The 16,896-nt window shown below is 65.1% G+C and overlaps 1 protein-coding gene across 1 annotated transcript; it reads left to right on the plus strand.

Annotated features, from left to right (window-relative positions):
• The first annotated feature begins 492 nt into the window (after positions 1-492).
• Positions 493-16,402, plus strand: ARX (aristaless related homeobox). Its single transcript, XM_039914139.1, has 6 exons — positions 493-686; positions 1,531-2,380; positions 6,398-6,443; positions 12,046-12,285; positions 12,403-12,530; positions 15,912-16,402. The coding sequence occupies exons 1-6, from the start codon at positions 509-511 to the stop codon at positions 16,234-16,236; spliced, it is 1,767 nt and encodes a 588-aa protein (XP_039770073.1). The 5' UTR covers positions 493-508; the 3' UTR covers positions 16,237-16,402.
• The last annotated feature ends 494 nt before the right edge of the window (positions 16,403-16,896 follow it).

Consider the following 16,896-nt stretch of genomic DNA (forward strand, 5'->3'; position numbering starts at 1 on the left):
AAGCAGAGGAGGAAGAGAATGGCCCGGCCCCGGCCCGGTGGTGCCTTGTCGTCGTCCTGGCCCGGTTGGGGGGGGTGGGGGGTGGGGAGGGAGGGGAGTGCGGATCCCCGAGCGGACGATCCGCTCCGGGATTTGTGAGCATCCCGGGCTCTCCCCCTTTCCCCCCCAGACCCCGGCGGCGACCAATCGGAGGGCGGCTCCGAGCACGTGGCGGTAAGGGACCCCGGAGCGCCCCGCACGGGTCGCTCAGTGCACTCGTTCCCGGGGTCCGGAGGAGAGAGGGGGGCGGCAGTGTGATAGCCGCCGGAGGGGGCCGGGGGGGGGGGAGGGGAACCAGAGACAGAGAGGACGACCGCCGGGACCGGCCTCGCCCGGGCCCCTCCACCCGGAAGCCCTCCGGGACCCCGTCCTTCGAGGCCGGCCGGAGCCGGGAGGCCCGGAGCTCCCGGGACAGGGGGTTCGGGGGGGTGGGGGGTGGGGGTGGGGCGGGTGGGGGGGGTCGACGACCATGAGCAGCAACCAGTACCAGGAGGACAGCTGCCCCGACCGGCCCCAGTGCCCCAGTAAATCTCCAACTCTGCTCTCGTCCTACTGCATAGACAGCATCCTGGGCCGCAGGAGTCCCTGTAAAATGAGGTTGCCCCCGGCCCTGTCCGCTCGCCCGGACCCGGACAAGGCCCTGCCAGGTGAGAGAGGCGACCCCGGATTGGGGGGGCGAGGGGGGGAGACTGGAGATGGGGCCGTGATGGGCATTTTAGGGGCATCCTGGGGTGAGGGGGGGGGCGGCTGGGGCCGTGCCCTCTAAGGACCATCCCGGGGGTGGTCGCTCGGTTGGACGCGGGATGGAGCGAGGGGGACGGAGAGGCCGGGGGCGAGGTCGACCCGTTATTCTTTTTTGGAGGGAGTCGAGGTCGACCCCCCCCCCCCGATTATTCTTTTTGGGGGGGGGGGGAGAAGGGCGGGGGTCCTCCAGGACCCAGGACGGCCAGGGTAGGTCCAGGACCGGCTCTCCCTCTTCCCCCAGACCGCCCTCCTCGGGTCCAAACCCGGTCGGCCCCGCGCTCCAGGACAACTGCCCCCGGCTCCCGAGGGGGCAGCCGCGCTCCCCCAGGGCTGAAAGCCCCCGGAGACCCTGGGCCGGACCAGGGCACCCCCGCTTTCCCCCCCGATACACCCCCTCACCCCCACCCCACCCCTCCTTGCCTTATTTGCACGTCCGCGGGCGGGCCGGACTTGGGTCGGAGCCGGTCCTGGGAGGCTCCGGGCCTCGATGTCCCCCCCGCCCCGAGGAGGGCGGGGAGCGGATCTGGGGGCCCGTGGAGCCCCTGCCCCGGACCCCCTTTAGTGGGAGGCCCCTGAGGGCGAGGCCGGAGGAGACCCCTTCGTCCCCGGGACCGGGAGGCCGGGAGGCCTGGAGGCCGGGAGGCCGGGAGGCCGGGAGGGAGGCCGGGCGGCTCTTGGTGCGGGGGCAGGGGCTGACCGTCCGTCTCTCCCTCCCCTCCTCCTCTCCTCCTCGTCCTCCTCCAGCAGGTTCCCCGAAGGGAGGCAGCCCCCCGTTCGAGGCCGAGCTCCACCTGCCCCCCAAACTGCGGCGCCTCTACGGCCCCGGCGGGGGTCGGCTGGTCCCGGGGTCGGGGGTCGGGGGTCCCCGGGGGGAGCCGCCCCCGCCCCCGCCCCCGCCGCCCCCGTCGAGGCCGGGGGAGAGGCCGGAGGACACGCTGAAGATCAGCCAGGCGCCGCAGGTCAGCATCAGCCGCACCAAGTCCTACCGGGAAAACGGGGCCACCTTCGTCCCGCCGCCCCCGGCCCTCGACCCGCTGGGAGGCCCGGCCGGGCCGGAGGAGGACGAGGAGGACCTGCTGGAGGAGGAGGACGACGACGACGACGACGACGACGACGAGGACGACGACGACGACGAGGAGGACGAGGAGGAGCTGCTGCTGGACGAGGACGAGGAGGGGCTGCTGCTGGAGCGAGGCGGGGGGACCCTGGCCCAGCCCCCAAGGAGAGGCCCAGGACCGGCCTCCCCGGCCTCCTCCGCCGCCTTGCCATCCTCCGCGGCCCCGGCCTTGGCCTCCCCCGCCGCCCTGCCGTCCTCCTCCTCCTCCTCCTCCTCGTCCTCCTCCTCCGGGCAGCCCGGGGACGGGTCCCCCCGGGAGGGGCCTCTGCTGCTGCTGCCCCCGCCCCCGCCGCCGGCCCCCGAGGAGGCCGAGGGCAAGGACGAGGGCGAGGATGGCATCTGCCTGTCGGCGGGCAGCGACTCCGAGGAAGGGCTGCTGAAGCGCAAGCAGCGGCGCTACCGGACCACCTTCACCAGCTACCAGCTGGAAGAGCTGGAGCGGGCCTTCCAGAAGACCCACTACCCCGACGTCTTCACCAGGTAGGGACCCCCCCCCCCCCGCTCCCGCGGACCCCCGGACCCCCCGGACCCCCGGACCCCGTCCTTCGGCCCGCCCTCTCGATCACACGCTCGCCGGGACTCGGAGGACGGTGTCCACTGATAATGATCAGAAACGAGGTGGTCGTGAGGCGCTCACTAGGTGCCGGGCACCGGACTAGGCCCTGGGGTGGGTACAGGCAAAGCGCGATGAGCACCGTCCCCGCCGATGGTCCCGCACCCACTCGCCGGGACCCGGAGTCGGTGTCCACTAATAATGATCATAATTGGGGTGGTCGTGAGGCGCTCACTAGGTGCCGGGCACCGGACTAGGCCCTGGGGTGGGTGCACTTAACTTCTCTGTGCCTCAGTCACCTCATCTGGAAAATGGGGATTAAAACTGCGAGCCCCACGTGGGACAACCTGATGGCATTGTATCTACCCGGCGCTTAGAACAGTGCTTGGCACATAGTAAGCGCTTAACAAATCCCGAATTACTATTACCGGCCAAGCGCGTTGAGCACCGTACCCGCTGATAGTCCCGCGCACGCTCGTCGGGACTCGGAGGACGGTGTCCGCTAATAGTAACCATAATTGGGGGGGGGGGGGGTTGAGAGGCGCTCACTAGGTACCAGGCGCTGGGGTGGGTAGAGGCAAAGCGTGTTGAACACCATACCCGCTGATAGTCCCGCGCACACTCGCAGGGCTTTGGAGGACGGTGTCCATTAATAAGAATAAAAATAATCATTGGGATCGTTGTGCAGCGCTCACTAGGTGCCAGACACTGGACTAGGCGCTGGGATGGATACAGGCAAAGGGTGCTCAACAGCATTCCTGCGCATAGTCCCGCGCACAGTCCCGCACACGCTCGCCGGGAGTTCAAGGACGGTGTCTAAAAATAATAATAATAATAATAATAATAATAATTGGGTGCCGGGCACTGGGCTAGGCGCTGCGGTGGGTACGGGCAAAGCGTGTTGAACACCATATCCGTTCACAGTCCCGCGCACGCTCGCCGGGAGTTGGAGGACGGTGTCCAATATAATAACAGTAAAAATAATAATCGGGGTATTTGTGAAGCGCTCACTAGGTGCCAGGCACCGGACTAAGCGCTGGGGTGGGTACAGGCAAAACGTGTTGAGCACCACATCCGCTCCGTCCCGCGCTCGCTCGCCGGGCTTTTGGAGGACGGTGTCCAATAATAATAATAATAATAAAATGAATTGGGATAGTGGTGAAGCGCTCACTAGGTGCCAGGCTCTGGACTAAGCGCTGGGGTGGGTACAAGCAGAGCGTGTCGAACAGCATACCTGCGCCTAGTCCCGCGCTCACTCGCCGGGAGTTCAAGGACGGTGTCTAATAATAATAATAATAATAATAATTGGGTTGGTTGTGAAGCGCTCACTAGGGGCCGGACACTGGACTAAGCGCTGGGGTGGGTAGAAGCAGAGCGTGTTGAACACCATACCCGCTCTGGCCTTCGTTCGATCGAGCGCTTCCAGTGTGCAGAGCATTATACTAAACGCTAAGGAGAGTCCCCTACAGCACGAAAGAAACCTCCCGGCCCTTGGGAGTGGGAGCCCGTGGGTTGCCCTCCGGCTCGTCCAGCACCGTGACCTTGGGCATGTCCCTTCGCTCCTCTGGGCCTCTGGAAAATGGGGGGACTGTGAGCCCCCCGTGGGACAACCTGATGACCCTCCTCCCACCCCAGCGTTTAGTACAGTGCTTGCCACGTTGTCAGCGCTTAACAAATACCATCGCTATTAGTGAATGATGATGAAAGAGGGACCGTCCCTGCCCACAACGACTTCGCGGTCGGGGGGTGGGGGAGGGGAAGCCAGGGGGCTTCTCCCACCCCCCCACCCCCCCAACCTCACCCTTCCACCTTCCTCCTCCTCGTCCGGGGCTCTCGGTTATCCGTCCCCAGGCCTGCCCCGCGGGAAACCCGCCCTCGTCCCGCAACGAAAGGAAAAGGTTTCCAGGGCTGGGGTTGTGGTGCGTGTACACACAATCACACGCACACTCACTCGCGCACACACGCCCACATTGGGAAATTTGCGTCCCGATCGGTGACTACCCGCACCCCAAAACTCCGAGCCACCTGGGCCGCGCCAGCTCCCCGTAGGGGGACACCGTGTATGTGACACCGTGTATGTGCGCGTCTGTGCGTGCGTGTGAATATGTGCGTGTGAATATGTGCGTGTGAATATGTGTGTGAATACGTGTGTGTGTGTGTCCCCGCCCGTCCCTTTCCCCTTGGACAAGGGAAAGGTCGAAGCAGGAGCCGATTCGGAGGAGCCGGGGAGGTTGTTGGGGGGCTGCCGCTCAGCCGCACACCGTCCCGCACACAGTCGCCGGGACTTTGAGGGCGGCGTGCAGTGCCTGCGAACGGCCCCGCTCAGCGTCCCGCCCAAGGTCCCGCACACCCTCTGGGGGACCTCCAGGATGGGGTGTGCGACCCCCGCGCCCAGGCCCGCGGCCAGCCGCCGGCCGTTTGACGACGGTGTCCAGTACGTGCGCGCACGCAGGGTCCGCCCAAGGTGCCGCACAGGCTCGCCCTGTCCCCCGGTGGGCGCCCTGGTCCGGGGTCGGGGGGTCAGGGGTCGGGGGGGGCCGTCAGGGGTGGGGGGGTAGGTGGGTTAGCGACGGAAACCAACGGCCGAGGGCCCGTCCTGGCCGGTTGCGCTTCTGTCCCCGGGGGGGTGGGGAGGGCGCGGGGGGGACCCACCCCCTTTAACCAGCCCCTCCCCCACCTCGGGGCTGGGGGGTCCCCCCGGGCCGTCGGGGACCCCCTCCCAAAATAAAATTTCAGGAGGCTCCTGAGACTCCTGGGGTGGGGAGGGGAGCAGGATGGACGGATAGAGGTGGGGGCTGCGCCCCATAGCCGGGGCCCAGGGTCGGGGGTCCCGGCTGCTTTTGGGGAGGGGGGGTCCGGGGCGCTATTGGGGGGGTCTGGGCCCCCCAAGATGCGGGAGCCCGTTTGTAGCACCCTCATGGAGTCAGAGGTGCTTGAGGGTGGCGGCAAGGACCGGCAGGGAGCGGCAACCCGGGCTCCAGATGAGGCCTTGCTCCTTCGGGATGGCGGGGGGGGGGGGTCGCCAAATTGGGGGTGGGGGGCGATTAGGGGTCGCTGTTCCGGGGGAGGAAGAGGAGGAGGAAGAAGAGGAGGAGGGGGAGGAGGGGAGGAAGAGGCTGGAGAGGCCCAGCAGGAAAAACCCATCGGCTTTTCCAGGATAATTTGGCTGAGCCGCCGGCGGCGAAGCCTTTCCCGGCCAACGGGCCGTGTGTGTGCGCGTGTGTGTGTGTGTGTGTCTGGGTGAGTGTGTGTGTCTGTGAGTGTGTCTGTGTGCGTGTATGTGTCTGTGAGTGTGTGTCTGTGAGCGTGTGAGTGTGCCGGCACTGAGGAAGCCGAGCCCTACCCGCCGCCGACCTGAGCTCGCTGTGGGCAGGGGTCGTCTCTCCTTAGCGCTGCCCGGGGCCTTCCCCAGCGCTTCGCACGGTGCTCTGCACACAGGGAGCGCTCAGTAAATACGGTGGAATGGGCGAGTGTACGAACTCCCTCCCCGCCGCGTCTGATCCTTCCTTCCCGTCCGGCCTGGAAATTTTCTCCCGCGGGGAAGGTCTGACACCTTGGGCACAGGGGCGGGTGTCTCTGTGTGTGTGTGTGTGTCTCCGGGTGTGTCTGTGTTTATCCGTCCGTTTGCGTCCCTGTGTGTTTCCTTGGCTATGTGTGTCCGTGGGTGTTGGCGTGTCCGGGGGTGTGTGTCCCGCTGCGCGGGTGTCCGTGGGTGTTGGCGTCTCTGTGTGTTTGTGTTTGTCCGGACGTGTGTGTCCTTGTGCATGTGTGTCCGTGTGTCCATTCTCCCGGCCTCGCCCGTGCGGCAGAGGGGACGACCCCAAAGGCAGGACGTTCTGCCCATCCCGGCTCCGGGGGGCTACCGGGTGGGGGGGTGGGGGACCCCCCCCCCCCAAACACACAGACCCCCACAGACACCCTCCCTGTGTGTCCTTCCTCCGCAGGGAGGAGCTGGCGATGAGGCTCGACCTGACCGAGGCCCGGGTGCAGGTGAGTGAGGAGGGCAAGCCCTCCTGCGGCCCGGAGGAGGAGGCGGGGTGCGGGGGGAGGGGGGAGGGTCCAACGGAGGAATTCCCCTGCCTCCGGGGACGGGGGAGAGGAGACCCCCGTCCCGACTCCCTCCCGCTCCCTCCGACCGGGAATTTGGCGGCGATGAAGCCTCCGGTGGGGCTCCATAAAAGCCCACTTAGCGGTAGAGCAAACAAGGCCATTTGCAGGCCGGACTACTGTTTGATTTCCACCCCCTCCCTCCGCCCGCAACCGGGCCGGGGCTAATGCTATTTGATTTCCCATTTTTTGAGAGCGATAAGCCCGCATTGACCTAATCGGGGGGTGAGTGCGATGCTATTAAAGGTGTGTTCGGGCGCGCATTTCCCAGCCCGGGGCCCATAACCCGAGAGACGATCAACAGTCGGGTGCCGGATTGCCAACAGAAAACAGATGTCTCCGGCTCGGAGGCTGAGCAGATCACTTGACGGGGAGGGGGGCGGGCGGAGAAACACCACCCCCCCACACAAAAATCGAGCGCTGATAAAGCATAATAAATTCCATATGGTTCATTTAATACACAACAGCCTCTTGCATCCGAGGGGGGCTGAGGAGGAGACGGGGGCCCTCGCCCCTCTGTGGACGCGTCTGTCCATTGTGGGGCAGAGATGGGGCGGCAGATCAGTATTTTCGACTCGGGGGAAGGAGTCGTGGGAAAGTTAAATAACTTTTTAGAAAGAAAGAAAGAAAGACCCCCCCCCCCTTCCCCTCCCCAGCTCCGCCCGCCCCCTCCCTCCCCCTTCGCGGGAGAAGATGTAATTAAGTGAATATGAATTATTAGTCCTTCGGTTTACCTTTTGGGGGTGGCTCGGAGGTATTAATTCAATAACGGAGAGTGGCCTCTTGGTAATTGAGGTTGAGCCGAGGGAGTCGATGGGTTTGTGGAAGGGCCCGGCTTCCTTTGAGGGCGTCTACCCCTGTAATTCATTTATTTAATTAAACGCCGGCCGAGGCGCGACTCTCGTTTTCTTCCACAGCCCGGGCTAGGATTTAAAGGAAACGGATCGAAAATACGGCTGTTTCTCGCCCCCCCACCCCAAAACGCTTCTCCCTCGCCCCCGCACCCTGCCGCATCCCCCAGGCCGCATGATCCCTGGGCTTTATTCCTCGGCTTTTAAAAATCGTTGGGATTTGTGGGACGAATCCCCCGCTCCCGTTTCCTTCCCCACCGTGGAAGGGTTATTAGCATTATTTTTTTTAATGTCGCATCCCCGTTCGTTTAGTGGAAAAGCTCGGGGGGCGGTTTCGAAAACTCGGAACCGGGGGAAAGGCGTGAGGCTCGGTCCCTTCGGGGTTGGAGACCCACAGAGTCGAGGCTCTATTTTCCCGGCCGGGGGTGGGGGGGACGGAGATTTCGGGGTACCCTTGGCGTCGGCCTGGCTTCTCCGCCCCATGCAGCCCCCCCGGGCTGGCACCTCGTGCTCTTAAAACGCGGGGAAGGGCGTAGGGCGAACAGCCCCCCAAAAGTCGTTGTCTTTTTTAGGGGAAATTATTATTTTTTTTTACAACGAAATCGCCGCGGAAACGGGGGGAAACGGCGAGTGGAGCCGGTTCTGATTATTCTGGGATTGTTCCCGGCGCCCCGAATGAGGGATTTGGGGGGGGGCCGAGCTTGGTGGGGGGGGAGAGGGGCGGGACTAAAAGACCCCCCCACACACACCCAACGCCGCGGGCGACGGCGGCTCGTAGTTCTTCCCTCCGAGGGAATCCCGTCCTTCCCTCGACGTTATACGAAACGGGAGGTGGGAAAACCGATTTTCCTTCCTTCCCTCCAACCTCCTTGCGCTCCAAAAAGTGGGAGTCAAAGATCAGCCCCGAAAATTGCCCCCCTCCCCAGGGTGTCGGGGCTAGGGAGAGGCCGAGGTGCGGGGGGGGGGGGGGGGTTCTTCCCTCCCCCAAGAGGCAGCAGGGCCTGGGAGTCAGAAGGAGCTGGGTTCTAATCCCGACCCCTCCCCTTGTTCACTCAACAGTATTCATTGAGCGCTTACTATGTGCAGAGCACTGGGACTAAGCGCTTGTCCGCTGGGTGACCTTGGGCAAGCCGTTTTCGCTTCCCGGGGCCTCAGTTCCCTCATCTGTCAAATGGGGATGGAGGCTGCGAGCCCCAGGTGGGCCAGCCCCATTTGCTTCTATCTGCCCCCAGCGCTTAGGACACTGCTTGGCCCGTAGTGAGCGCTCAACGGGACACCCCGATGTCGTCGTATCTACCCTCAGCGCTTAGAAGAGTGCTTGGCCCGTAGTAAGCGCTCCAAGGGACAACCCGATGTCCTCGTATTGTATTTACCCCAGCGCTTACAACAGTGCTCTGCACATAGTAAGCGCTTAACAAATACCAACATTGTTATTATTCTTATTACCCCCGGCGCTTAGAACAGTGCTTGGCCCCGTAGTAAGCGCTCAACGGGACAACCCGATGCCCTCCTATCTATAGACGCCCCCCGGCGCTTAAAACAGTGCTTGGCCTGTAGTAAGCGCTTCACGGATGCCATCATCATCATCATCATCATTATTTTTGGAGCCACCTCAGTCCTCAAGCAATCCGGCTTGGTGGCAAGAGCCCGGAGCTCGGGAGTCGGAGGACGTGGGTTCTAATCCCGGCTCCGCCGCTCGTCTGCCGCGTGACCTTGGACCGGTCCCTTCGCTTGTCTGTGCCTCAGTCGCCTCCTCCGTCGAATGGGGGCGAAGGCTGCGAGCCTGGCCTGGGACAACCTGGCGACCCGGTATCTCCCCCAGCGCGTCGAGCAGGGCTTGGCACCCGGAGAGCGCTTAAGAAATGCCATGATGATGATGATGATGATCGTATTCGTTAAGCGCTTATTCTGTGCCAAGCACTGTTCTACGAGGATGGTTTTGATGATTTCCGGGGGCGGCATGACGACCACGATGATGATAATAACTAATAATAATAATAGCGATGGTATTCGTTAAGCGCTTACTCTGTGCCAAGCGCTGTTCTAAGATGATGGTTTTGATGATTTCGGGGTGGGGGGGGGCACGAAGATGGCGATGATGATGATAAGCGTGATAATGATGATGATGATGATGATGGTCCTGGTTAAGCGCTTACTCTGTGCCAAGCGCCGTTCCGAGACGCCGGTTTTGATGATTTCGGGGGGAGGGGCACGAGGGCGGCGATGATGACGATCATCGCGATCGCGATGACGACGGCAGTCGTTGAGTGCTCACTCTGTGCCCAGCACTGTTCCGAGATGATAGTGTTGGTGATTTGGGGAGAGCAGGAGGATGGCGATGATGACGATCATCGCGATCGCGTTGACGACGGTAGTCGTGGCGTGCTCACTCTGTGCCCAGCACTGTTCCGAGATGACGGTTTGGGTGATTTGGCGGGGAGGGGCACGAGGCCGGCCATGATCATGATCATCCTAATCACGAGGACGATGGTAGATGTTGAGCGCTCACTCTGTGCCAAGCACTGTTCCGAGATGATGGGAATGATGATGATCGTCCTAATCACGATGAGGGCGGTGGTCGTGGAGCGTCGACTCTGTGCCAAGCACTGTCCCGAGATGATAGTTTTGATGACTTCGGGGGGGGCATGAGGACGGCCACGACGATGATCATCTTAATCACCAGGAGGGTGGTCGTCGTGGAGCGCTCACTCTGTGCCCAGCACCGTTCCGACAGGACGGTTTTGATGGCCACGATGATGATCACCATAATCATGACGACCGGGGTCGTCGCGGAGCGCTTACTCTGTGCCCAGCACTGGTCTAAGAGGATAGTTTTGGTGATTTCGGAAGAGGGGGGCATGAGGACGGCCACGACGACCATCACCCTAATCACGATGACGGCGGTCGTCGTGGTAGCGCTTCCTCTGTGCCAAGCACTGTGCCGAGATGATGGTTTTGACGATTTCGGAGGAAGGGGCATGAGGACGCCACGATGACGATCACCCTAATCACGATGACGGCGGTCGTCGCGTAGCGCTTACTCTGTGCCAAGCACTGTGCCGAGATGATGGTTTTGACGATTTCGGAGGAAGGGGCATGAGGACGCCACGATGACGATCACCCTAATCACGATGACGGCGGTCGTCGTGGTAGCGCTTACTCTGTGCCAAGCACTGTCCCGAGATGATAGTTTTGATTATTGGGGGGGGGGGCCATGAGGATGGCCACGACGACGATCATCCTAATCACGATGAGGGTGGTCATCGCGGAGCGCTCCCTCTGTGCCAAGCACCGTTCCGAGAGGATGGTTTCGATGGCCACGCTGTCGACGACCCTAATCACGCCGAGGGTGGTGGTCGTGGTCGCGCTCTCTCTGTGCCAAGCACTGTCGTAAGAGGACGGTTTTGACGATCTGGGGGGGGGGGGCGTGAGGAGGGCCACGACGACGATCACCCTAATGACGATGAGGGCGGTCATCGCGGAGCGCTCCCTCTGGGCCAAGCACCGTTCCGAGAGGATGGTTTCGATGGCCTCGATGACGATGATCCTAGTCACGATGAGGGGGGTCATCGCGGAGCGCTCCCTCTGTGCCAAGCACTGTTCCGAGATGATTTCAGTGGAGAGGGGCACGAGGATGCCACGACGACCATCACCCTGATCACGATGAGGGGGGTCATCGTGGAGCGCTCACTCTGTGCCAAGCACTGTTTCAAGGTGATAGTTCCGATGATTTCAGTGGAGGGGGCACGAGGATGCCACGACGACCATCACCCTGATCACGATGAGGGGGGTCATCGCGGAGCGCTCGCTCTGTGCCCAGCACTGTCCCGAGAGGATAGTTCCGATGATTTCAGTGGAGAGGGGCACGAGGATGCCACGATGACCATCACCCTGCTCACGATGAGGGGGGTCATCGCGGAGCGCTCCCTCTGTGCCCAGCACTGTCCCGAGAGGATAGTTCCGATGATTTCAGTGGAGAGGGGCACGAGGATGCCACGACGACCATCACCCTGCTCACGATGAGGGGGGTCATCGTGGAGCGCTCGCTCTGTGCCAAGCACTGTTTCAAGGTGATAGTTCCGATGATTTCAGTGGAGGGGGCACGAGGATGCCACGACGACCATCACCCTGATCACGATGAGGGGGGTCATCGCGGAGCGCTCCCTCTGTGCCCGGCCCTGTTTCGAGGTGATAGTTCCGATGATTTCAGTGGAGAGGGGCACGAGGATGCCACGATGACCATCACCCTGCTCACGATGAGGGGGGTCATCGTGGAGCGCTCGCTCTGTGCCCGGCCCTGTTTCGAGGTGATAGTTCCGATGATTTCAGTGGAGAGGGGCACGAGGATGCCACGACGACCCTCACCCTAACCCTGCTCACGATGAGGGGGGTCATCGCGGAGCGCTCCCTCTGTGCCCGGCCCTGTTTCGAGGTGATAGTTCCGATGATTTCAGTGGAGGGGGCACGAGGATGCCACGATGACCATCACCCTGATCACGCTGAGGAGGGGTCATCGCGGAGCGCTCCCTCTGTGCCCCCTCCGAGGCGGGGGGGGGGGGGGTCGGGCCGATTTCGGGGGGTGGGCCTGGGTTCGCCAGGGCCCGGGGCTGCCCTGTGCCCTTCGGTCTCCCCAGGTGTGGTTCCAGAACCGGCGGGCCAAGTGGCGCAAGCGAGAGAAGGCGGGGGCCCCCCCGCACGGCGGCGGCCTGGCCTTCCCGGGGCCCCTGGCGGCGGGGCACCCCCTGGGCCCCTACCTGGACGCCGGACCCTTCCCCGCCGCCCCCCACCACCCGCACCACCACCCGCACCACCCGCACCATCACCACCCCGCCCTCGACTCCGCCTGGGCCGCCGCCGCCGCCGCCGCCGCCGCCGCCGGCCTGTCGGGGCTGTCGGGCCTGTCGGGCCTGTCGGGCCTGTCGGGGCTGTCGGGGCTGTCGGGGCTGCCCCCGCCGCCGCCGCCGCCGCCCCCCGCCCCCGGAGCCGGGCCCGGAGCGGGAGGAGGGGCGGGGGCCGGACCGGGCCCGGCCTCGCCCGCCGGGACCCCCCTGGGCCTCGGCACTTTCCTGGGCGCCGCCGTCTTCAGGCACCCCGCCTTCATCAGCCCCGCCTTCGGAAGGTAAACGCCCCCGGGCCCCTCCCCGCTGGCCCTCCACGGACCCCCAAGCACACCCGGCCCCCGCTCGCACCCCACGGCCGGCTCCAGACCCACCCCCCCTCACCCCCTGGCCCTCCACGGACTTCCACGCACACCCGGCCCCCGCTCGCACCCCACGGCCGGCTCCAGACCCCCCCCCTCACCCCCTGGCCCTCCACGGACTTCCACGCACACCCGGCCCCCGCTCGCACCCCACGGCCGGCTCCAGACCCCCCCCCTCACCCCCTGGCCCTCCACGGACTTCCACGCACACCCGGCCCCCGCTCGCACCCCACAACCGGCTCCAGACCCCCCCACCCCTCACCCCCTGGCCCTCCACGGACCCCCGCACACCCCCGGCCCCCGCTCCCGCCCCCAAAGCGGCTCCGGCCCCCGCCACCTGCCTGCTGTCCGTCCGCGGACTCCCACGCACACCATCCCCCGCTCACACCCCACAACCGGCTCCAGACAGCCCCCCCCCCTCTGGCCCTCCGCGGACTCCCACGCACACCATCTCCCGCTCACACCCCACACCCGGCTCCGGCCCTCGCAACCTCCCCCCTGTCCATCCATAGACTCCCCCTCACCCCCCACCCCCCGCTCACACCCCAGAATCCGCTCCAGCCCCCCAGTCGCCCCCCTCCCCATCCAGTCTCCCCCTCCCCACCCCCTACTCGCTCCCCCTCCCCGTTTCCAGCCCCCCACCCTCTCCCCCGTCCGTCCGCGGCCTCCCACTCCCACCCACCCCCCGCTCGCACCCCACAGCCATTTCTAGGCCCCCTCGCTCTCCCTCCCCCCGTTTGGGGGGCGGAGCCGGGAAGGAGCGGCGGGCGGGGGGTGGTAAGGGACCGGGCAGGGTGGGGGGGTGGGTGGGGTTGGCTCTCAGAGCCGCCTTTTGGGCAAAGCCAATTGAGGGCGAGAGGTTGCCCCGGGTACCGGGTTCAAGTGATGGGCAGGACGCCCGCTACACCCCCCAGAGTCAAGGGGGGCGAGGAGGGGGAGTCTTGGACAGTCCCCCATCCCGGGAAATCGTCCCCCCACCCCCATCGCCCCCCAGCCCGGACACCACCTAACCGGGGGGGGACCGGGATTGCTTTAGGGCTTACTGTGTGCGGAGCACTGTTCTAGGCGCTGGGAGAGCATTCCTAGGTGGGAATTGAAACTCTCTCTCTCTGTGTGTGTGAGTGTGTGTGTGTGTTTTGGGGTGGGGGGGGTCACAATCTGGAAATGTAGGGGGAGCGGGAGGGAGGGAGGCGCCCGCATCCCAGAGGAGGCGAGGAATTCCTCGGGAATTCCGCAACTCGCTCCTCGCGCTCCTGCTTGTCGCCTGACTCGGTTTCCCACCTGATGAATCCGACGGGGGGCGGGGAGGGGGGCGCGACAGGAGACAACGAAATCCGAGCAACCACTCGCCTCCCGTTAGCGCGCCCTTTCTCCAAGGATGAAGTAGACGCCTCTAGTTAATCGCCCAGACAAAGAGGCCGTGGAAGACGGTTTGAAGTTGGAGAGTGCGGGGAAAATAAAACCGAGTGGAACTGCGGAGATCCCTCTGGGGAAGAACAAAGAAATAATAGATTCACCCAGCTGAGCAGAAATCAGCTCAGGGAGGAAAATTAAAAGAGAGGCAGAGAGGGGGTGGGAAACAGAAAAAAAAAAAACAACAAAACCCAACGAGCCCGACACCCCCTTCCCCGTAGAATTAGTTTCTTAGCACGGGCCCGTAAAGATTAAACAGTTTGTGCATCCGACTGTGGTCGGTGACTCGATTTCCCTAATGGGGCCCGGGGGGGGTGCTGCAGCCCCCTCCCCCCGGCCCTTGCACATCTGATTTCACACTCTGTCCGTGCTCGGGCAGCGTTAGAGAATTGGGAAATGGCCCGAAACACCGCCGGGATGGGGGTGGCGGGATTAAAATGGGGCCGGGGTTGCGGGTGGCCGAGGCGGGGCGACCGGGCGGAGGGGCTCCGTCGCCCACGGCCGCATTTTGGGGGTCCGGTGGGGGGAGGGGAGGGGGATGGGGTGGAGGGGGGCACCCCCGGGGTCGGGCTTTCGGGGGGGACGGGGGTGTCGGGGCTAGAGGGAGGCCCGGGGTCTTTCGGCCCGGCTTCTCCCAGCTCTGATGTGGGGACTTCATTGGCCACCCCCGGGGGAGTTGGGAGTTGGGGGGGGGGGGCGCGTGTGTGTGTGTGTGTATGTTTGTGAGGGAAAGAGAGAGACAGATCCCAGGGTCCAGTGGTCTGGGCGTTTGGCCCTGGTCTAGGCCTGGCCAGGGAATTAGGCCCACAGTGGGGGCGGGGGGCTTCCCGAAAGGTCCCGGCGACCCCTGATCCGGTCCTGACCCCACTTCTGACCCGGTTCTGACTCCGGCCTTGACCCGGGCCCCAACTCTGGGTTTGACCCGGTCCTGGGCCGTCCTGACCCGAGTCCCGACTCCGGTTTCGACCCGGCCCTGACCTGAGCCCTGACTCTGGGCTTGCCCCGGTCCTGACCCGAACCCTGACTGTGACCTTGACCCGATCTTGCCCCCGGTCCCGAACCCAATCCTGACTCTGGTCTCGGTCCAGGCCTAGGCCTGTCCCGCCCCCGATCCTGCCCCGCCCGGAGCCCTGACTCTGGTCTTGACCCGATCCTGCCCCGAGCCCCGACTCTGGCCTTGAGCCGATCTCGCCCCCGATCCTGACCGGATCCCTGACTCTGGACTTGACCCGATCCTGTCCCGAGCCTCGACTCGGGCCTGGACCCCATCTCCCCTCCGGTCCCGACCTGAGCGCCGATTAAGGCCTCGACCCCACTTCACCCCCGGTCTTGACCCGAGCCTCGACTGTGGTCTCGATCGGCTGCCGCCCCTCGCCCCGACTCAGGCCCCGACCCCGCCTCGCCCCCGATCCCGCCCCCGGCCCCGACTCGGGCCTCGACCTCGTCTCGGCCCCGGTCCCGACCGTAGCCTCGACTCTGGTTCCGACCGAGTCCCGCCCCTCGCCCCGACTCGGGCCCCGACCCCGCCTCGCCCCCGATCCTGACCCCGGCCCGGACTCTGGCCTCGACCGGCTCCCGCCCCGGGCCCCGACTCGGGCCCCGACCCCGCCTCGCCCCCGATCCTGACCCCGGCCCCGACTCTGGCCTCGGCCGGCTCCCGCCCCGGGCCCCGACTCGGGCCCCGACCCCGTCTCGCCCCCGGTCCCGACCGTAGCCTCGACTCCGGTCTCTCCCGGCTCCCGCCCCGGGCCCCGACTGGGGCCCGGACCCCGCCTGGCCCCCGGTCCCTCCCCGATCCCCGATCCCCGACCCCCTTCCCGGGCGTCGAGCGGTGGCGAGTCCCCCCGGCGCGGTCCTGACGGTGTCCGGTGTCCGGGTCGTCCGCAGGCTGTTCTCCACCATGGGCCCGCTGGGCGGTGGCGGCGGCGTGGGGACGGGGACGACGACGACGACGACGACGACGACGACGGCGGCGGCGGCGGCGGCGGCGGCGGCGGCGGCGGCGGCGCTGCTGCGGCCGCCGTCGGGGCCGTCGGGCGAGGGCGCGGCGGGCCCGCAGGGGGCGCTGTCGGACCCGGCCGCCGCCGCCGCCGCCGACCGCCGCGCCTCCAGCATCGCCGCCCTGCGCCTCAAGGCCAAGGAGCACGCGGCCCAGCTCACCCAGCTCAACATCGTGCCCCCTGGCGGCGGCGCCGGGAAGGAGGTCTGCTAGGCCCCCCCCGGCTCCGCAGCGCCCCCCAGCGAGACCAAATGGAAGCAGAGGACCCGCGCCGCCCCACAGCGCCCCCTGCCGCCGCCGCCGCCGCCGCCGCGGCGCCCGCCCCCGCTGACTACTTGCTGAGCGTCCCTGCTTCACCTCCCCTCCCCACCCTCCCCGCCCCCGCCCCCGGTCCTCGACAGAGTGCGCCCCCTCTCCCGCCCGCGGAAGGGAAACCCGACCCAGTGCACTTAGAAGGCAGAGGGGGAGACGGGAGAAGCTCGTCCCGCTCCCCCGTCGCTCCGCCAACCGAGGTTTTTCTACCAGACCAAAGGGAAACACACTGCTAGCAGATGGACCGTCGAGGTCACTGAAACTGTGATGATCGATGATGTACATACCGTTGTTATAAAAGAAAAAAAAAAAAAGAACAGAGCTTTGTATATTTGAAAGGTTATAAAACGATTGCACTCCGTGTAGCGTTGTAAAAGTCTGTCCGACTGTAGATCCTTACCGTGTTGTAGAGACGCCGGGGCTCCTAGACGACTATTTATGTACACACGAACCCTTTATTTAACTTATTATGACTGTAGAGGTGGCGGAAACCTTCCGAGAGGCGATGGTACGGTACTTTCTGTGTCTTGTTGTTCGTGTCCCCGCTCTCCCTCGAGAGGA

This window comes from Ornithorhynchus anatinus, chromosome 15, assembly GCF_004115215.2.
Source record: "Ornithorhynchus anatinus isolate Pmale09 chromosome 15, mOrnAna1.pri.v4, whole genome shotgun sequence".
Lineage (NCBI taxonomy): Eukaryota > Metazoa > Chordata > Mammalia > Monotremata > Ornithorhynchidae > Ornithorhynchus > Ornithorhynchus anatinus.